The 23,403-nt window shown below is 41.9% G+C and overlaps 1 protein-coding gene and 2 non-coding genes across 3 annotated transcripts in view; all 3 read right to left on the reverse strand.

Moving 5' to 3' along the window:
- LOC149674296 (uncharacterized) overlaps window positions 1–8,573 on the reverse strand; it is a 96,964-nt gene extending 88,391 nt beyond the window's left edge. Inside the window, exon 1 of the mRNA XM_089838651.1 lies at window positions 7,602–8,573. Within this exon, the coding sequence (XP_089694777.1) occupies window positions 7,602–8,573 (972 nt within the window). The remainder of the gene's footprint in view (window positions 1–7,601) is intronic.
- Window positions 8,574–18,266: 9,693 nt separating this feature from the next.
- Window positions 18,267–18,338, reverse strand: TRNAI-UAU (transfer RNA isoleucine (anticodon UAU)). The gene has a single exon. It is a non-coding gene; the product is annotated as a tRNA-Ile (tRNA).
- A 3,848-nt stretch (window positions 18,339–22,186) lies between these two features.
- On the reverse strand, window positions 22,187–22,258 carry TRNAI-UAU (transfer RNA isoleucine (anticodon UAU)). The gene has a single exon. It is a non-coding gene; the product is annotated as a tRNA-Ile (tRNA).
- Between the last annotated feature and the right edge of the window lie 1,145 nt (window positions 22,259–23,403).

The following is a 23,403-nucleotide window of genomic DNA, read 5'->3' on the forward strand; positions in this document are numbered from 1 at the left end:
AGATACTATGTTCGTCTCGAAATAGAGCCAGGTGTTCGCGTATCGGTAGCTGGTCCAATGGCCAAGTTATTTAACATTCCCGAAGAGGGAGAATTTTTTAAACACAGTCACTCGGGAGTAGCTTTGGTAAATCCCCGATTAAGATCAATGACATTGACAGCTAATAATAATTTTTGGACTAGCGAATACGATGTGGATAGATTTCCAGAAGATCCCGACTATGCTGACCAACCGTATGTACCCGGCTCTCAAGGCAAACGAGTTGACAATTACGCGTGCGAGATTCCTCCCGGGGTTTATTATCATATTAGCGATGTTTTAAGTGCTATGAGCGAAGCCATGTCCCCGGCGCATAGGAAAAGTCTAAAATTTACGCAGAATGTAGACGGAACCGTGACGGTTTCAAAATTAAACGATACGGTCTCAATTTTGTTTCCCAAAACAACACCCGGAAGAGGGCTCGGGAGGCTGTTAGGCTTTAGTGCCAATCAATTAGATCGGTATCTTAATAACGAGACTTCGGAGTACCCCTCTGATATCATGAGAGGCGTCGATGCCATGTTTGTTTATACCAATATTATCCGTCAACAAGTGGTGGGTGGTGGTCAAGCCCCTCTGCTACGTTTCATAAAAATGCCGGCTTTTTCGCTGCTAGACGAAGAGAACCAGGAAATATTTAATAATATCGACTTTTATCCAATTTCAACCAGCGATATACAAGAAATTGAAATTGAATTGAAATCCGATTACGGGGAAAATATCCCGTTTAATTTGGGCAAAGTATATATTAAACTGTTTTTTAGGCGTCGACGTCAATAGAACAGGAGCAATGGTGCCTAATAGATACACTCTGTATTTCCAAAGAGGATCGTCCCTTCCGGCTTTACACGCAAACGTTTTCCAATCGGGGGGTCGTTTTAGTGTTGGCGGCATCTTTAATTCTTTATTGCGCAAAATTACACCCTTTATTAGGCCGGCCATTAGTACTTTAGCGTCCGAAGCTGTTGGTTTAACGAGTAGAGTAATTAGCGATGCCCAAAACCCCGGAATATCACCTCGAGAATCGATTAAACGAAATGTCAAACAATCTATAAATTCCCTACTACATAAAGGCGTGGACCGGTTCGTCAACACTCAAAGCGGGACGGGCCGAAAACGAAAGAGGACTGCTAAAACAAGCCGGAGCAAACGTGTTAAGCGACGCACTAAACGCGATTTTCTAGACTAAACATGTCGACCTACGAAAGTGTTCTTTCCGACTTTGAAGTATTTGAAAAGCCAGTGGTGAATAATAATATTGTTGGGACTAAAACGACTGCTCATTATCCAATTGCTCCCCTAACTAATGCAAAATATATAGAATTTATCATTCCCCCCTCTAACAATTATCATGATTTGACTAAAACTCTTTTGAGATTAAAATTTCGCGTTTTACACGAGGACGGCACGGCCGTTCCAGATGCGGAAAAGAAAGTCTCGGTAACAAATTTAATAATTGCCTCGCTATTTTGTCAAGTAGAATTATTTCTTAATGGCGTTGCTGTCCAGCAACCTAATAATATGTACCCATATATGGCCTATTTTAAAATACTTTTAAATTATGGACAAACGGCGGCCAATTCCTGGTTAACTTCTATGTTATATTATTTGGATACCATTATCGATCCGGCGACGGCTTTAGCGGATGCCAATATTAACAAAGAAAATAATGGTATTGGTCGTCGCGCTAAACGCGTGGCCCAATCAAAGACGTGCGATGTAATTGGCGAATTATTTTTGGATATGTTCAAAACGCCCAAATTCTTACTAGATAATATCGAGGTGCGAATTAGACTTCATCGAAGCTCCACGGATTTTGTTATTATTCACAATGAAACGGGCAAAAAGTATAAGATTGATTTAACGGAATGCACTTTGTTTACGCGCGAAATTGAGGTTAATCCCGAACTGCAACTAGCTCACGCCCAGATGTTAAACTCGGGAATAAACGCTCGCTACGAAGTAAACTCTATTGTTATGAAAAATTTCTTAATAACCACCGGAACGCAAGATTTTATTAGGGACAGCTTGTTTACGGGGCAATTACCCTCGCGAACTGTCGTGGCTTTCGTTACTAATAAAAAATTTGTAGGGGAAGCAACTTCTAACCCCCTGGATCTCCAACACTTCAAACTCGATTTCATGCAATTCTCTTTAAATTCGCAAAATTATCCCGATATCCCGTTTACGCCTAATTTTGACGACGACCAGTACGTTAGATGTTACAATTCTTTATTCGAGGGTCTCGAGATATTAGGTCTTGACCGAGGAAATATAATTTCTTACGATTTATATAAGAAGGGCTTTTTTGTCGTTGTTTTTGATTTGAGTAGAGAACATCTCGCTTCGTTAGGCCTAAATTCCATGCCCCAGACTGGTAACTTGCGATTATCGTTAAGATTTAGCTCTCCGCTAACCGAAAACGTCACGTGCATTGTCATGGCCGAATTTCCAAACAACCAATTAATAATATCTAAAAACAGAGAAGTTATTTATAATCACCCCAACGTATAAAAGACTAAAACTTTATAAATACAATATCAGTCGCGAGCCAAGATGCACCAAGTACACACCGTCACGCCAAAGCTCGACATTTGCGTCATTGAATCGATTGAACCTAAAATATTAATTCAAAGATCGGATACGCGTACAAAAACTATATTAAAACCTAACGCCTGGTACGCTTTGTTTCGGTTTCAAAATGAACTCACGTCCTTTTTTGACGGAAAAATACCTCGCTATCATATTTGGTTGCCCGTCAAAGAGCGCATCAAGCTGGAATGCTTCGTCAACTCGAAAGATGAACGTCTAATCGATCTTCGATACTATTAACGAGGCAGCGGCAGTCGTTATTTCCTCAACTTTAGCACCAGCGAAGGATTCAACCTGAACAAAACAGGATGGCAGACATTGATCGACTTAAAGCCGTTGATTGACGAGGATCTCAAGGCTAAAGGGATAGCTGTCTGTCGCATGCGCGAATTAATTTTAAACGAGCTCACTACCACTTTGTTTGACGTCACTTCCACTTGCGCCAACGCCGAGTGTCGAAAACAAATATGCCACTCTCAAAGCTGCTCGGAATTTGACACAAATTTCAGCGATCGAGTCGAGCGTAATTTGCACGAAGCGCTGCCTCAACTGGATCGTGAGAAAATTTTGCATCAATTTGAGACCGAACACGGATGGATCGAGGATCAAGAGGATATTTACGCTTATTTTGTCAACAGTTTTGCCGATTTAAAGAATGCCTTGATTTATGGCTATTAAGATAAATGTACTGATATATCGTATTTGTTTAACTGATATTGTTTTTATAAAATACCTTTGCGTGTATTAAATAAAGTTGTTTATTGGTAAACCATTTAGTCGTTATTTATACTTGTTAAGACATGGACGCTAAAATTAGAAAAATTTATTACGACATGGTAATCCGGCCGCCTATGGGTCGCTAGCCAGATTACAAAAGGCCTTACCGGACGTGCCAAAAGCAAAATTAATCGCCTTTCTCGAGAAACAACCTGCCTACACGAAACATCGATTTCGACGTTTCCGATTCAAAACCAACCAGGTGTACGCCTCGACTATCGATGACGTTTTTCAAGCTAATTTGTTGGATCTACCGAAATTAAAACGTTTTAATAAAAATGTTCGCTATGTTTTGTGCGTCATTGACGTCTTAAGCCGCTACGGATGGACAGTACCTCTTAGAAACAAAACATCTGGCGAGGTTATCGAGGCTTTTAAAAAAATATTTCGAGAGAGGATCCCTTTAAAAATATACACGGACTACGGTGGGGAATTTAGTTCGCGCAACTTTGATTCCTTCTTGAAACGGCACAATGTGCAAATACATTTTGCCCGGAGTCAGCATAAGGCCAGTCTCGCGGAACGCTTTATTAGAACAATTAAGGAACAAATTGCCCGGGTTATTAGGGCCACAGGGAATAAAAATTACGTTAAATATTTACCTTTAATTACTAAAGCCTATAATGAACGGGTTCATTCAACTACTGGAATTGCACCGGTTCATGTTAATATAGATAACGAATCAATCATTTGGAATAAACTGTACGGGAAATCAAACGGCATTACTCGATACGCACCGAGGCTTAAAGTTGGCGACTACGTGCGTCTCTCTATAGCTAGTAGAGTATTTAGAAAAACCAGCTCGGGAGGCACGTTTACTGACGAAATATTTCGCGTTGTTGACGTCATACCCAGGTCACCACCCGTCTATCGCGTAGCAGATTTAAAGGGGGAGCAAATTCTGGGTGTTTTCTACAGCGCCGAATTACAAAAAGTCTCGATACCTGAGACTAAATTATGAACACTTCGCAAATAAACGCTCTTTTAACTTGCGACAAAAGAACGCGACCCTACTATTTAGGATGCTTCCCAGTAGACAGACTCCCAGAACGGCCAAAAAGGTCCAAATTTTGCTTTATATTCAATAATGAAGCAGCTGGAGAGGCTGGAGAACATTGGATAGCGTGCTTTTCTAACAATGACACGGTGGAAATGTTTTGCACTTACGGAAATTCGCCGCGATACTATAAAGTTAATTTAAAACGATACGGGAAACGAGTTGTTTACAATAAACAACAAATTCAACATCCATTTTTTCAACTGTGCGGCATCCATTGTTGTTTATACCTAGCACTCCGCTGCCAAGGCGTGGCTAGAAAGACGATATTAGACGCCATCTATGACCAGAATCTTAAACTTAACGACTATGTCGCTTTATTATATTTATCTTTACATTTAAAAAAACATGTACACAGATATTGTTCGCAATAAAACAATTTTTTATTTGTCTAAATATTACATTTTTTTTATTAATCAATATCGCGCCATTTATTATGCCTCTTTCTCCTCTCGTTAGATGGAACCAGCGGTCCTAAGTTTTGAAGTTCGTCTTTCTTTTTCCGAGGTTTTTTCTTTTTTTTCTTGTTCTTCTGTTTAGCGGAGGCCGTCTCAAACAGGTTTTCCAAGTCCGTTAAATTGTCCCCGTTTTCCTCCGCTAAATTCTCTTGTTCATCGACAATTTCTTCCTGAAAATTGTCGTCACGATTTGCATAACCGACAGCTCCTTCTTCTAGCTCTCTTTTTGGCGTGAAAAATGTGTTTTGCAAATGATTTGCAAGAACTTCGGCTTGCCGTTTCACCATATCTCCAACATAGGTCGGCCCATATTGCTGGTAAAAATCTTCTCGTGTTGGTGTCCCCGCAGCCGTTTCGCTTTTTAAAACCTTTTGCCGAGGCTCGGTTCGTTTAGGCGTAGTAAAAGAACTGCCCGACGCGCTTGTTGTCGGTGATGACGTGGCATAGCTCGGCCATGACAATTGTTTTTTTCGCGGGGGCATTTTAGGGGTGACCGGTAATGGCGGCGTGGGGACATTGGACATTGCCTGTGTTACGACCTCAAATTTAGGTAAAGGAATTTGTTTCTCGATACTTAAATATTTCTTAAAAGCGTCTAAATATTTATATAATTTATCGTAGGCATTCAATGGCGATTTTAAAATATCCTCAATCTCTCGGTCTAAAGCAGAGTGTTCTTGGGCAGCTGTTGAAGCTACTGCGCTAGCGGGCACAAGAACCATTTGTTTCATAGTTTAGCAGCTATGGCTTGGACAATCGAAGGCAAAATTGCGGCAAGCAACGTCGCAAGAAAACCACCTGATTGCTGCAACAACAGCTTTTTTTTGCTTTTCTGCGACAAGGTACTTGATCCGAGTTGTCTAATAATTTTCTTGTACTTTGCTAGCTTTTTCTTACGGTCTTTACTCAAATAAATGCCCCCGCCCTTTAAATTCTTACAAATTGTCTGAATGCTCTTTAATTGAGGCGCGCTACTATTGTTTAAGAGGGTTCGCCGTTGTTTACAGCTAGTTTGACGCAAACTCTGTAAATAAGGGACAAATTTGGCAAACTTGGTCGAGGGACGGGCTACGACGAGTCGGGAGCGTTTTGCTGATCGACGTTTAACGCGTGGGGCCATTATTCAAATGACAATTAAATTTAATCGACATAGACATACATAGGTGATTCGTGAGGTAGAACTCGCGACCTTAATCGTAAATTTTCCGGAGTTTCTTGTTTTAAATCAATTAACAAATAGCTATAGGGTTCTCTAGTGGCTAGTCTGTACGCCTCCGTAATACGCTTCGGGTTATCTGGACTTATTTGTTGCGCCAAATATCTAATAGAGGCGACATCTCGAGGATTTTTCATTATTATAAAATAGGAAGAGTTTTGAGAAATTATCCGCGATTGGCTACCCTTGGGAAACAGTTGTTGAGTAATAATAATAACCGTATACCCTAAATGATGCGATGTCACGCACACTAAATCGGCAATATGAGTTTGTTTAAATAATTGACTAGCTAAATCGTCTAGTATCAAGTAGGAATCGCGATTCATTTCCCAAAAGTCCGGATCCGCCGTTGGCAAGTCTTGAATAAATTGAATTCCCGGAATCAATTGTTTCAATTTTTCATAGTTTGGCTGCCAGGCGGCGTAGCAATAAATAACCTTTTTATGCGGTGGGTCAAACATAAGCTGATGATTTTGCAATAAGTTACTTAAAAGAAAACTCTTCCCCGCTTGCGTTGGCCCCACGATTAGAAACTGGGCGGGTGTTTGGAACTTTAAAGAATGCGAGACTGACTCGGTTGGATTCATTTTAAATAATAAACATTTTATTATTGTTGACAGGTTATTTATATTAAAAACATAGATATTTAAAAAACATTAATAATCAAAAAAAATTTAAACACTATAAATCCAAAAACCCCAAAAAAACCCTTACATATTTAAATAGCATTAAAAAACAATATAAACAAAAAAACCCTTTTACCCCAAAAAAAATCCCTATTAATTAATTGTTTTTAAAAATTTTTTTTCAAATTCCGTTATCCTTTGGCGAAAGCGTTGGTCGTTGATGAGGTCAAAGTTCACGCGAGACTCGGAGGGTAGCTGGTACACACGCACTACAGAAGAAAACACGACGGATTTATGCACACGCGCGTTTTTCGTTTCCCGACCGCTCGTTGTTGGTGGCTGGGCATGTTTGGATTAGAGGCTCGCAAACATCCTCGCCCTCGCTGGTCGGGAAGTCGGGAAACCCCTGACGCAGTGGTTTGTTGTTGCACGGTTTTTTGGAAACCATCGGACACGATGGGCTGTGTTTCCGATGTTCCCTCGATGGATGGTCCGTGCAACGCCACTGGTACAAGGCGATGCCGCAAAAGGCGCAGCGCGTCGTCTGTGTTTCTACATCTGCAAGATAGAAACCGTCTTTGGCCAGGGCTTCGATAGGAACGCAAGATTCCCACAAGCCCTCAAAAGTATGTCTTCGCCTAGCCTCGTAATTCATGCGAAAGAGATGTTGAAGCGGGTGTTGCCTCTTTGAAACCGTAAGGTCGACTGGTTGTCAAATCGGCGTTCAACAATCTCTTATTCGAGGTTTGGCGAAATCTTTTGGTGATTTTAACGGCCTCTAGCTGCAGCTTGTATTTATCCCGTTTAAAATTAAAAGGGACATTGACTGTAACTACCTTTTCCGGATTCATCGCTACACTTTCAAAGGTTTCAAAGTCAAGTTTTTCAAGATTTTCTCGATTTAACGTCAACCCTTTAATTTTCTTGACTTCTTTTCCTTTGCTAGTGCGAAACGAGTAACTTTTGGCACCGGTACTACAAAAGGAAGTTATATAATCACCGCCGAGTTCGTCCGCCCAGCAACCAATATGATTGCCAGTTGGAATGTCAAACTTTCCCGGTAGATGGCGGTAGATTATCGAGTCGGTGTCACAATACAAAGCTGCGCGGTCTAATTGAAGCAACATCTTGTTCAATTCGAGTCGCCCGTAGCACGAGACGAAGCTCCCCACAATGGCCGACCCCAGTTTGTAGTCTAGAATGTAATCGCTTTTGGCTTTGTACGATAAGAGAGCGATCGACTCCGTAACTGGCCGTAAGTCGACTAATTCCAGAGTGTAATCGCTCGCGTATCGTATCAATTCGTAATAATTGTTGATAAAGATGCTGCGAATCTTTCCCGTATTTAACGCCATGCGACCCCAAAGAGAATTTAAATTAATTTTAGCGATATTACGCAGGGAAGGATTTGATTGAATATCCGCCACGGTCAGAGAAAGCTTTTCATTCTTGTTTATATCAGCGATATACGCCTCTTTTTGCAGAGGCGTTTGCGCGTGAGCGGGAAATCCGGAATTCTTCACTTTCAAGGCGATAAAATCAGTCATGTACTGGGCAAAGAAATATTCCGTTTTTGGATAATGGTACACTTCGAATATATCGAGGAGTTTATAACCATGTTCCATAGCGGCATAGACTTCGACCGTTGGCCAGACTGATTCGAAAGCCCGTTCATTAACAGTGTGATCGCAGATTTCCGCTCGCAATTCTAGGCACGTGCGACAGAGGGCGTAAGCTAATTTACCACCGCTGCGAAAGGGAATTAAGGGGATGTGGAGATCTTGAGGGGGCAGCAAACGACAACTCATAACGCCAAAATACCACCCTGGCGATTTGTCAAAATCTCTGTTATAGATTATGGGGTGGCCGCTAGGGTACGGACAATCGCGACAAACTTTCGGATACAAAGAAATAATATCCTTGTAGAAAATTTTCTCCTCACCTTGCACGTGGCAGTTAAGAACAAAATTTTCCGTTCGTCCCCCATAGAGAGCGCTACGGGCTGATATTTGAGGTCGAAAAGTTAAACTTTTGCAGAAAGCCTTTGCTTCGGCGTTTTCTTTTAAAAGCTTAGCAAATTGACACTCAAAAATCGAGGTATATTCATACCCGACCATCTTCTCTTTAATAAACAGCTCTCTATCTAGAGTCCGTTCATACAGAAATCTGTTGCTGGCTTTGAGTTGGGTATTGTAGGCATTAAGTTTTTGGCATGGACAACCGTGAAAGTAGCAACCGTGGAAATCGTAGATTTTGGGCGGAGTTTCGCTATAGCCGTCGACTAAATAGCGCCCCACCCGATATTCACCCCCATAGCTTAAAGCCGTTCGCAATTTTATATTTTCCGTTTTCTCCACCCAAGCGAGATATTTTAAGCTAATCTGACTGTGATTAAATTTTGCGTTATAGCCGTTAGAAGGAACAATACCCATGCTGTAAGGTTTATAGTAATTGTTAAGATAAATAGTGGTTAAAGCACCCGCCAAAGTAATATTTTTTAAGCAAAAAGGGTCTAATTTTGTTAGATCTACGTAAATTTTTCTAAAAGCTTCGACGCCTTGTCTTAGGACTTTGACGTCTTGAATGCAATATTTAATAAGCTCCTCTTTGATGTTGTAAATAGATCCTTCCATTGACGCGTACCAAGCTTGAAAATCTCGATAATCATTGGCCTTCATTTGAGCTACGTTAAAGTACGAAGCTTCAGGGATGACACCAATGTAATTAAGATTTTCTTCGGTATGAAAATCAAATGGAAAGAATCCTTTCGCTACATCGCCGAGGCTAAACATGCTGGTGAAATTACGCAGAGGTTGACTAATGTAATTAAAGCTATCGAGGAATCTAATTTGCGGTCCCTCAAGATGAATCATTAAAATTTTACTACCGTCAAAAATAACGGCAGGGGTGACGTGTCTATGAACTAAAGCGTTAAGAATTAAGAAGTTATCAAAAGCTTTCGCGTAATGAGCTACGACTTGAGTGTTAGTAAAGCGCGGTTGGTACGTTTTACGCTTCTGTCCAGTCAAAACTACCTGCTCTACGCTAAATAAATAATTTATAAATTGCTCGACGCAATTGGCGCCGTAAAAAATTTTGGTTTCAAAGCCAGCTTCAGTCTCTACGTCGCAAACTAGTAAAATGGGGACGTGGATATTATTTCTAAGAATAGTCTCAATGTCGTAATAAATAAACCGCGAGGCTTTCATTTTGGTTTCCAAAGGCATAACAAAATGTTCACCTGGCGGATGAACTATTTTACACTGAGAGCATTCGGGATTGCAGTCGTGATCGTCACCCATCAGCCGCCCACATTCTAAACATCGTTTTTGGTTCGCGCAGGTGCCATTAAGTAAATGAGTTTCGTAGCAGGGGCCAGGAAAGAAGTAGCGGTGGCATTCGTCGCAACGTTTTAGAATATCGTCGTCGTTGGTTAAATGAAAAGCTTCTCCTTGACACCGAAAACATATATAGGGTTTTGTATCCTCGGGGCATTTATGCTCTTTTAACAATTCGTATTTGTAAAAAGATTTTAAGCATAAATCGCAAGAGATACAACCCCCCATCATGCCGTGCCAAGTTTTCGCGGGGTGGATATGGTCGCCAATTTTTAATAAATAGATAAATTTAGGAGCTTGGGGTCCTTTGAAAAATATGGTAAAATTATTCGCAGCATCAATTATCACGATTCTATAATGGGGAGCTAAATAATTTTGAAATTTTTGAATATCTTCTAGAGTAACAAAACCTTCGGGGACTCCGGCTTTCCTGTGCAAGATTTTTGCAATATTACCCACAAGGGTGCTATCGCGTTTCAGTTTTTTGAAATTGTTCTGGTTAAAGGGCTGACCTTGCTTTTTTGACGATAAAAATTGCGATCGGCCAGCTCTTTACCCAAAACTAAACTCCGAGCAAAACAAAGGTTATCATTATTCTCCATAAAAATAAATTGGTTATTTTGTTTAACAAAATAATCCAAATTAACCAAAGTTCTATTTTTTATGGACTTATAATAAACTCCTATATTCGCGTCGAGGTTTAAAAAAATTATATCAAACTGAAAATCTTCCCCATTAAAGACAAAGTCCCGACTAGATTGCGTTACTCTATAGATGGTTCGCATGATTCGCTTACTGGTGAATTTGTCAATTTTTATAAATTTAATATTAACAGGGGTCGTCAATCCGGGGGAGCTTAAAACAAATCGAACCCGATTATACCCGGGATTCTCGGTTACTAATTTACGTATAACTTCGTCGAGAATTTTTCGAAAAATTCGAAAAAAATCTCTTGTTGGGATGTCATTCAAATTTTTAAAAGCTATACGCAAATCGATTTGTTTACAATGCCACTTGCGACTCGTTTTGTCAATCTGCCGCTCAATTGTGTAGTACCGGTTTACCTGTGCGTGTTCCTCTCCTCCACTACCCTCCGAGTCACTCCCGCTGCTGCCGCTGCTCGAACTCATTTTTTGAATCTCTATCAGAAATAAAAAAAATTGGAACAAAATTTTGGTTTGTAAATTTATTATTAATAAGATACTTACTTTGCTTGGCGGCTGCTGCGTGGCCTGCGCGTCACCCTTTATGTCCTCCACCAACCGGTGGAAGGCGTTGAGGAGTTTGACCGCCTCCTTATCTTTCCCGTCAACGACTCGTTTCAGCCGCTTGTGGCTGCACTCCCAAAGCTTGTCGGCTTGGGAGTCTTTTATATCTTTAAATTTGTAGACACTTATGTCTACAAAATAGTCCCCTTTTCGCGGGGGGACTCGTGTCTCGAAGTATTGGCCGTCACTCCTCAGCCGGTACGACCCTTCAATGCCGTGAATGCCAACAACGTGTTTTTGTAGTACGTCTTGGACGAACGTCTCGTCGTCCGAGTCGATTAACACCTCGACAGGGTCGGGCTTCAAAAATTGATTTATGGTCCGCTTACCGCTGCTGGTTCCGGCTCGATCCCCAGGAGAAGACGGTGGAGAGTCAAACATAGACTGTGATTCTTGAGGATATTTGCTACTCATGGCTGGATTGATTGTGAAAATCCAATGCCTATGCTCGAGCTTTTATACCCAAAATCTCAGGGGCATTTTTTTTAAATACAGGCCCAGACATGGTTTTTTATAACACAATTTTATTCTATTCATATTAAGAGTTTCAAAAAATATAATTATGTCTGATACGCTATTTTTTAATTTAACCTAAAATACATTTTTTATTGCGAAGTTGATACTAAAGATTAAAGAGGACCTTAATATATCTATCTATATAAAAAATAACCTCTCTAGTTTAATATTAATATACATTTATTTAGATTTAAATCATGTTAAAAAACAATTTCCGTCCCTCCCAAAGTAATTAGTTTTAACCTTCACTAATAAATTGTTTTTCTTATATAAAGCGATCTCGTGAGAATTATTCAAATTATTCGAAACACGCCTAAACAAGCTTTTGCATACGAATAATATTTGTCCCCTTAGGCATTTATCAAAGTAACTTCTTTTTAACCTTCGCTAAAGGGTTTTTTTATATAACACGATCTCGTTTGAATTATTTAAAACACACCTAGACAACTTTTTTGCATACGAAAAAAACTTAGACCTCGGAGAGATTTTGTAATTTTATGCCTATATATCTAATTAACTTTTTGCTATTTATTGAATTTTAAGAATCTTGAAAGTATTGCCTAGACACTATTAGATTTGACCTCGCTAATTTTGTATATAAGCCCCAGGTTTCAAAATGAAAGTTATCAGTTGTTTAACTTCTGTTTCTGAAACACTATCCCAAAAACTTTAAGATGTCTTTCTCTACCGCTCCTCGTTTGCCCTGCCTGCCTGTGATTAAAATCCATCCGGCAGCGCTTACTCCCCGTCGTGCCACCCCCCAGTCAGCCGGACTGGACTTATATTGTCCAGTGGATACCGTAATCGACCCTCACGGTATCAAAATTGTGTCGACTGGGTTAGGCGTGATGCTGCCCGAGAACAGCTACGGCCGCCTTGTTGGCCGTAGCAGCTTAACGGCCCAAGGGCTGTTTGTTGCCGAGGGGACGATAGGTATGTTTATTAGTTATTTTATAATGCGTAAAAGTATAATAATTCTTAACACTAATAGACGCCGACTATCGGGGACCCATAAAAGTCGTCGTCGCAAATGTCGGGGAAACCCCCTACGTTGTCAAGCGGGGTGATCGTTTCGCCCAATTGATCGTGACGCCGGTTATATTGCTAAGACCGGTGGAAACGGCGGTAAATATGTTCAAGTTTTTAATTTAGGTTTCAACATGTAACACATTTTTATGTTGTTTCTAGAGTCTGACCCCTACGTCACGCGGCACTGGGGGGTTCGGCTCGACCGGTGTTTAATCTTTTTAAATGGTGGTGGGTTTTTTCATATAAATATTTGTTATTGTATATATTATATTGTTTGTTATTAAAAAATTTTTATTTCTATATTTGTTATTCTTGTCAGACTTATATTTATAGGCTTATTTTCTAACTCCACCTTAATTAACCTATCCAATGATATTATCTCTTTACTTAAGCTCCGCCTAATGTGACAAATAGGATCCAATTAAAACTGCCGCTTAACTCTCTAGTATGTTACATATAGCACGTACTAGCAATTTAAATATCATTTGCTATCATAGCCCTCGCAATATGTTGTGCCTCATTTTCTTTTTTGTTTACGGGTTAATAGTCAACATTTTGTTAACTCTTTACGAAATTGAACGGCGAAGCAGAAAACAATTAGAAAATAAACCCAAACGTCCCTCCGCCGATTGCACTTCCGAGTCAACTAACGATACAGGGTCAACGTGAAAAATGAACTCGTTAAAACATGTTTGTTTATCCTTGCTGGTTGTTGATTATTTTGTACTATATATTCTGTATTTATTTATTACGCATATCTGTACATCTTATAAAAAGTAAATATTTGATGTCTTAAAATATGTGTTTTTATTAACTTTAGGCTTACAGAAAGCTGGAGTGGTTAAAGGGTAACACCCAATGTTAGCAAGCCAGGGATGACGTCAAGGTTGACTATAGTTTTAGTTTTGGTCTAAGTTAAGAAGATGATGTCATGGGAGGGTTGAAACTAACAGGCAGGAGCTCGGGCTAGTCCAGACTTGTCTGAAAAGTTTGGTTTGAGTTTGCTGGATGAGGGTCTGGCCGCCATCTTGGGGCGGCGGCCATCTTGGATCCGTGGCTATTTGTATAGCTATCACTACTCACTGCGCCACTCTGCTTACATCACCATTATATGAAAAACTAACTGATACCAAAATAGCAAATGCTACTTTGCATTTACATAGCAGAGCGTGGTTTCGATCCACGGACCTCTGGGTTATGGGCCCAGCACGCTTCCACTGCGCCACTCTGCTTACATGATCATGGTATGAACAAACTTACTTATATCAAAATAGAAAATGCTACTTTGCATTAACATAGCAGAGCGTGGTTTCGATCCACGGACCTCTGGGTTATGGGCCCAGCACGCTCCCACTGCGCCACTCTGCTTACATCACCATTATATGAAAAACTAACTGATACCAAAATAGCAAATGCTACTTTGCAATAACATAGCAGAGCGTGGTTTCGATCCACGGACCTCTGGCTTATGGGCCCAGCACGCTTCCACTGCGCCACTCTGCTTACATAATCATGGTATGAACAAACTAATTTATATCAAAATAGCAAGTGCTATTTTGCATTAATTTAGCAGAGCGTGGTTTCGATCTACGGACCTCTGGGTTATGGACCCAGCACGCTTCCACTGCGCCACTCTGCTTACATGATCATGGTATGAACAAACTAATTTATATCAAAATAGCAAGTGCTATTTTGCATTAATTTAGCAGAGCGTGGTTTCGATACACGGATCTCTGGGTTATGGGCCCAGCACGCTTCCACTACGCCACTCTGCTTACATCACCATTATTTGAAAAACTAACTGATACCAAAATAGCAAATGCTACTTTGCATTAACATAGCAGAGCGTGGTTTCGATCCACGGACCTCTGGGTTATGGGCCCAGCACGCTTCCACTGCGCCACTCTGCTTACATCACCATTATTTGAAAAACTAACTGATACCAAAATAGCAAAAGCTACTTTGCATTAACATAGCAGAGCGTGGTTTCGATCCACGGACCTCTGGGTTATGGGCCCAGCACGCTTCCACTGCGCCACTCTGCCTACAAAATCATAGTATGAACAAACTAATTTATATCAAAATAGCAAGTGCCATTTTGCATTAATTTAGCAGAGCATGGTTTCGATCCACGGATCTCTGGGTTATGAGCCCAGCATGCTTCCACTGCGCCACTCTGCTTACATCACCATTATATGAAAAACTAACTGATACCAAAATAGCAAATGCTACTTTGCATTAACATAGCAGAGCGTGGTTTCGATCCACGGATTTCTGGGTTATGGGCACAGCACGCTTCCACTGGCCACTCTGCTTACATCACCATTATATGAAAAACTAACTGATACCAAAAGCTACTTTGCATTAACATAGCAGAGCGTGGTTTCTATCCACGGACCTCTGGGTTATGGGCCCAGCACGCTTCCACTGCGCCACTCTGCTTACATGATCATGGTATGAACAAACTAACTTATATCAAAATAGAAAATGCTACTTTGCATTAACATAGCAGAGCGTGGTATCGATCCACGGACCTCTGGGTTATGGGCCCAGCACGCTTCCACTGCGCCACTCTGCTTACATCACCATTATATGAAAAACTAACTGATACCAAAATAGCAAGTGCTATTTTGCATTAATTTAGCAGAGCGTGGTTTCGATCCACGGACCTCTGGGTTATGGGCCCAGCACGCTTCCACTGCGCCACTCTGCTTACATCACCATTATATGAAAAACTAACTGTTACCAAAATAGCAAATGCTACTTTGCAATAACATAGCAGAGCGTGGTTTCGATCCACGGACCTCTGGGTTATGGGCCCAGCACGCTTCCACTGCGCCACTCTGCTTACATCACCATTATATGAAAAACTAACTGATACCAAAATAGCAAATGCTACTTTGCAATATCATAGCAGAGCGTGGTTTCGATCCACGGACCTCTGGGTCATGGGCCCAGCACGCTTCCACTGCGCCACTCTGCTTACATAACCATAGTATGAACAAACTAATTTATATCAAAATAGCAAGTGCTATTTTGCATTAATTTAGCAGAGCGTGGTTTCGATCTACGGACCTCTGGGTTATGGGCCCAGCACGCTTCCACTGCGCCACTCTGCTTACATGATCATGGTATGAACAAACTAATTTATATCAAAATAGCAAGTGCTATTTTGCATTAATTTAGCAGAGCGTGGTTTCGATACACGGATCTCTGGGTTATGGGCCCAGCACGCTTCCACTGCGCCACTCTGCTTACATCACCATTATATGAAAAACTAACTGATACCAAAATAGCAAATGCTACTTTGCAATAACATAGCAGAGCCTGGTTTCGATCCACGGACCTCTGGGTTATGGGCCCAACACGCTTCCACTGCGCCACTCTGCTTACATAATCATAGCATGAACAAACTAATTTATATCAAAATAGCAAGTGCTATTTTGCATTAATTTAGCAGAGCGTGGTTTCGATCCACGGACCTCTGGGTTATGGGCCCAGCACGCTTCCACTGCGCCACTCTGCTTACATCACCATTATATGAAAAACTAACTGATACCAAAATAGCAAATGCTACTTTGCAATAACATAGCAGAGCGTGGTTTCGATCCACGGACCTCTGGGTCATGGGCCCAGCACGCTTCCACTGCGCCACTCTGCTTACATAACCATAGTATGAACAAACTAATTTATATCAAAATAGCAAGTGCTATTTTGCATTAATTTAGCAGAGCGTGGTTTCGATCTACGGACCTCTGGGTTATGGGCCCAGCACGCTTCCACTGCGCCACTCTGCTTACATGATCATGGTATGAACAAACTAATTTATATCAAAATAGCAAGTGCTATTTTGCATTAATTTAGCAGAGCGTGGTTTCGATACACGGATCTCTGGGTTATGGGCCCAGCACGCTTCCACTGCGCCACTCTGCTTACATCACCATTATATGAAAAACTAACTGATACCAAAATAGCAAATGCTACTTTGCAATAACATAGCAGAGCCTGGTTTCGATCCACGGACCTCTGGGTTATGGGCCCAACACGCTTCCACTGCGCCACTCTGCTTACATAATCATAGCATGAACAAACTAATTTATATCAAAATAGCAAGTGCTATTTTGCATTAATTTAGCAGAGCGTGGTTTCGATCCACGGACCTCTGGGTTATGGGCCCAGCACGCTTCCACTGCGCCACTCTGCTTACATCACCATTATATGAAAAACTAACTGATACCAAAATAGCAAATGCTACTTTGCAATAACATAGCAGAGCGTGGTTTCGATCCACGGACCTCTGGGTCATGGGCCCAGCACGCTTCCACTGCGCCACTCTGCTTACATAACCATAGTATGAACAAACTAATTTATATCAAAATAGCAAGTGCTATTTTGCATTAATTTAGCAGAGCGTGGTTTCGATCTACGGACCTCTGGGTTATGGGCCCAGCACGCTTCCACTGCGCCACTCTGCTTACATGATCATGGTATGAACAAACTAATTTATATCAAAATAGCAAGTGCTATTTTGCATTAATTTAGCAGAGCGTGGTTTCGATACACGGATCTCTGGGTTATGGGCCCAGCACGCTTCCACTATGCCACTCTGCTTACATCACCATTATTTGAAAAACTAACTGATACCAAAATAGCAAATGCTACTTTGCATTAACATAGCAGAGCGTGGTTTCGATCCACGGACCTCTGGGTTATGGGCCCAGCACGCTTCCACTGCGCCACTCTGCTTACATCACCATTATTTGAAAAACTAACTGATACCAAATTAGCAAAAGCTACTTTGCATTAACATAGCAGAGCGTGGTTTCGATCCACGGACCTCTGGGTTATGGGCCCAGCACGCTTCGACTGCGCCACTCTGCTTACATCAACATTATATGAAAAACTAACTGATACCAAAATAGCAAATGCTACTTTGCAATAACATAGCAGAGTGTGTTTCGATCCACGGACCTCTGGGTCATGGGCCCAGCACGCTTCCACTGCGCCACCCTGCTTACATAATCATAGTATGAACAAACTAATTTATATCAAAATAGCAAGTGCTACTTTGCATTAACATAGCAGAGCGTGGTTTCGATCCACGGACCTCTGGGTTATGGGCCCAGCACGCTTCCACTCCGCCACTCTGCTTACATCACCATTATATGAAAAACTAACTGATACCAAAATAGCAAATGCTACTTTGCAATAACATAGCAGAGCGTGGTTTCGATCCACGGACCTCTGGGTCATGGGCCCAGCTCGCTTCCACTGCGCCACTCTGCTTACATGATCATGGTATGAACAAACTAATTTATATCAAAATAGCAAGTGCTATTTTGCATTAATTTAGCAGAGCGTGGTTTCGATACACGGATCTCTGGGTTATAAGCCCAGCACGCTTCCACTGCGCCACTCTGCTTACATGATCATGGTATGAACAAACTAACTTATATCAAAATAGAAAATGCTACTTTGCATTAACATAGCAGAGCGTGGTATCGATCCACGGACCTCTGGGTTATGGGCCCAGCACGCTTCCATTGCGCCACTCTGCTTACATCACCATTATATGAAAAACTAACTGATACCAAAATAGCAAATGCTACTTTGCAATAACATAGCAGAGCGTGGTTTCGATCCACGGACCTCTGGGTTATGGGCCCAGCACGCTTCCACTGCGCCACTCTGCTTACATCACCATTATATGAAAAACTAACTGATACCAAAATAGCAAATGCTACTTTGCAATAACATAGCAGAGCGTGGTTTCGATCCACGGACCTCTGGGTCATGGGCCCAGCACGCTTCCACTGCGCCACTCTGCTTACATAACCATAGTATGAACAAACTAATTTATATCAAAATAGCAAGTGCTATTTTGCATTAATTTAGCAGAGCGTGGTTTCTATCTACGGACCTCTGGGTTATGGGCCCAGCACGCTTCCACTGCGCCACTCTGCTTACATCACCATTATATGAAAAACTAACTGATACCAAAAGCTACTTTGCATTAACATAGCAGAGCGTGGTTTCTATCCACGGACCTCTGGGTTATGGGCCCAGCACGCTTCCACTGCGCCACTCTGCTTACATGATCATGGTATGAACAAACTAACTTATATCAAAATAGAAAATGCTACTTTGCATTAACATAGCAGAGCGTGGTATCGATCCACGGACCTCTGGGTTATGGGCCCAGCACGCTTCCACTGCGCCACTCTGCTTACATCACCATTATATGAAAAACTAACTGATACCAAAATAGCAAATGCTACTTTGCAATAACATAGCAGAGCGTGGTTTCGATCCACGGACCTCTGGGTCATGGGCCCAGCTCGCTTCCACTGCGCCACTCTGCTTACATGATCATGGTATGAACAAACTAATTTATATCAAAATAGCAAGTGCTATTTTGCATTAATTTAGCAGAGCGTGGTTTCGATACACGGATCTCTGGGTTATGGGCCCAGCACGCTTCCACTATGCCACTCTGCTTACATCACCATTATTTGAAAAACTAACTGATACCAAAATAGCAAGTGCTATTTTGCATTAATTTAGCAGAGCGTGGTTTCGATCCACGGACCTCTGGGTTATGGGCCCAGCACGCTTCCACTGCGCCACTCTGCTTACATCACCATTATATGAAAAACTAACTGTTACCAAAATAGCAAATGCTACTTTGCAATAACATAGCAGAGCGTGGTTTCGATCCACGGACCTCTGGGTTATGGGCCCAGCACGCTTCCACTGCGCCACTCTGCTTACATCACCATTATATGAAAAACTAACTGATACCAAAATAGCAAATGCTACTTTGCAATATCATAGCAGAGCGTGGTTTCGATCCACGGACCTCTGGGTCATGGGCCCAGCACGCTTCCACTGCGCCACTCTGCTTACATAACCATAGTATGAACAAACTAATTTATATCAAAATAGCAAGTGCTATTTTGCATTAATTTAGCAGAGCGTGGTTTCGATCTACGGACCTCTGGGTTATGGGCCCAGCACGCTTCCACTGCGCCACTCTGCTTACATGATCATGGTATGAACAAACTAATTTATATCAAAATAGCAAGTGCTATTTTGCATTAATTTAGCAGAGCGTGGTTTCGATACACGGATCTCTGGGTTATGGGCCCAGCACGCTTCCACTGCGCCACTCTGCTTACATCACCATTATATGAAAAACTAACTGATACCAAAATAGCAAATGCTACTTTGCAATAACATAGCAGAGCCTGGTTTCGATCCACGGACCTCTGGGTTATGGGCCCAACACGCTTCCACTGCGCCACTCTGCTTACATAATCATAGCATGAACAAACTAATTTATATCAAAATAGCAAGTGCTATTTTGCATTAATTTAGCAGAGCGTGGTTTCGATCCACGGACCTCTGGGTTATGGGCCCAGCACGCTTCCACTGCGCCACTCTGCTTACATCACCATTATATGAAAAACTAACTGATACCAAAATAGCAAATGCTACTTTGCAATAACATAGCAGAGCGTGGTTTCGATCCACGGACCTCTGGGTCATGGGCCCAGCACGCTTCCACTGCGCCACTCTGCTTACATAACCATAGTATGAACAAACTAATTTATATCAAAATAGCAAGTGCTATTTTGCATTAATTTAGCAGAGCGTGGTTTCGATCTACGGACCTCTGGGTTATGGGCCCAGCACGCTTCCACTGCGCCACTCTGCTTACATGATCATGGTATGAACAAACTAATTTATATCAAAATAGCAAGTGCTATTTTGCATTAATTTAGCAGAGCGTGGTTTCGATACACGGATCTCTGGGTTATGGGCCCAGCACGCTTCCACTGCGCCACTCTGCTTACATCACCATTATATGAAAAACTAACTGATACCAAAATAGCAAATGCTACTTTGCAATAACATAGCAGAGCCTGGTTTCGATCCACGGACCTCTGGGTTATGGGCCCAACACGCTTCCACTGCGCCACTCTGCTTACATAATCATAGCATGAACAAACTAATTTATATCAAAATAGCAAGTGCTATTTTGCATTAATTTAGCAGAGCGTGGTTTCGATCCACGGACCTCTGGGTTATGGGCCCAGCACGCTTCCACTGCGCCACTCTGCTTACATCACCATTATATGAAAAACTAACTGATACCAAAATAGCAAATGCTACTTTGCAATAACATAGCAGAGCGTGGTTTCGATCCACGGACCTCTGGGTCATGGGCCCAGCACGCTTCCACTGCGCCACTCTGCTTACATAACCATAGTATGAACAAACTAATTTATATCAAAATAGCAAGTGCTATTTTGCATTAATTTAGCAGAGCGTGGTTTCGATCTACGGACCTCTGGGTTATGGGCCCAGCACGCTTCCACTGCGCCACTCTGCTTACATGATCATGGTATGAACAAACTAATTTATATCAAAATAGCAAGTGCTATTTTGCATTAATTTAGCAGAGCGTGGTTTCGATACACGGATCTCTGGGTTATGGGCCCAGCACGCTTCCACTATGCCACTCTGCTTACATCACCATTATTTGAAAAACTAACTGATACCAAAATAGCAAATGCTACTTTGCATTAACATAGCAGAGCGTGGTTTCGATCCACGGACCTCTGGGTTATGGGCCCAGCACGCTTCCACTGCGCCACTCTGCTTACATCACCATTATTTGAAAAACTAACTGATACCAAATTAGCAAAAGCTACTTTGCATTAACATAGCAGAGCGTGGTTTCGATCCACGGACCTCTGGGTTATGGGCCCAGCACGCTTCGACTGCGCCACTCTGCTTACATCAACATTATATGAAAAACTAACTGATACCAAAATAGCAAATGCTACTTTGCAATAACATAGCAGAGTGTGTTTCGATCCACGGACCTCTGGGTCATGGGCCCAGCACGCTTCCACTGCGCCACCCTGCTTACATAATCATAGTATGAACAAACTAATTTATATCAAAATAGCAAGTGCTACTTTGCATTAACATAGCAGAGCGTGGTTTCGATCCACGGACCTCTGGGTTATGGGCCCAGCACGCTTCCACTCCGCCACTCTGCTTACATCACCATTATATGAAAAACTAACTGATACCAAAATAGCAAATGCTACTTTGCAATAACATAGCAGAGCGTGGTTTCGATCCACGGACCTCTGGGTCATGGGCCCAGCTCGCTTCCACTGCGCCACTCTGCTTACATGATCATGGTATGAACAAACTAATTTATATCAAAATAGCAAGTGCTATTTTGCATTAATTTAGCAGAGCGTGGTTTCGATACACGGATCTCTGGGTTATAAGCCCAGCACGCTTCCACTGCGCCACTCTGCTTACATGATCATGGTATGAACAAACTAACTTATATCAAAATAGAAAATGCTACTTTGCATTAACATAGCAGAGCGTGGTATCGATCCACGGACCACTGGGTTATGGGCCCAGCACGCTTCCATTGCGCCACTCTGCTTACATCACCATTATATGAAAAACTAACTGATACCAAAATAGCAAATGCTACTTTGCAATAACATAGCAGAGCGTGGTTTCGATCCACGGACCTCTGGGTTATGGGCCCAGCACGCTTCCACTGCGCCACTCTGCTTACATCACCATTATATGAAAAACTAACTGATACCAAAATAGCAAATGCTACTTTGCAATAACATAGCAGAGCGTGGTTTCGATCCACGGACCTCTGGGTCATGGGCCCAGCACGCTTCCACTGCGCCACTCTGCTTACATAACCATAGTATGAACAAACTAATTTATATCAAAATAGCAAGTGCTATTTTGCATTAATTTAGCAGAGCGTGGTTTCTATCTACGGACCTCTGGGTTATGGGCCCAGCACGCTTCCACTGCGCCACTCTGCTTACATCACCATTATATGAAAAACTAACTGATACCAAAAGCTACTTTGCATTAACATAGCAGAGCGTGGTTTCTATCCACGGACCTCTGGGTTATGGGCCCAGCACGCTTCCACTGCGCCACTCTGCTTACATGATCATGGTATGAACAAACTAACTTATATCAAAATAGAAAATGCTACTTTGCATTAACATAGCAGAGCGTGGTATCGATCCACGGACCTCTGGGTTATGGGCCCAGCACGCTTCCACTGCGCCACTCTGCTTACATCACCATTATATGAAAAACTAACTGATACCAAAATAGCAAATGCTACTTTGCAATAACATAGCAGAGCGTGGTTTCGATCCACGGACCTCTGGGTCATGGGCCCAGCTCGCTTCCACTGCGCCACTCTGCTTACATGATCATGGTATGAACAAACTAATTTATATCAAAATAGCAAGTGCTATTTTGCATTAATTTAGCAGAGCGTGGTTTCGATACACGGATCTCTGGGTTATGGGCCCAGCACGCTTCCACTATGCCACTCTGCTTACATCACCATTATTTGAAAAACTAACTGATACCAAAATAGCAAGTGCTATTTTGCATTAATTTAGCAG

This window comes from Phalangium opilio, unplaced genomic scaffold, assembly GCF_054372755.1.
Source record: "Phalangium opilio isolate 3A_F unplaced genomic scaffold, DU_Popi_V2 ptg000046l_1, whole genome shotgun sequence".
NCBI lineage: Eukaryota > Metazoa > Arthropoda > Arachnida > Opiliones > Phalangiidae > Phalangium > Phalangium opilio.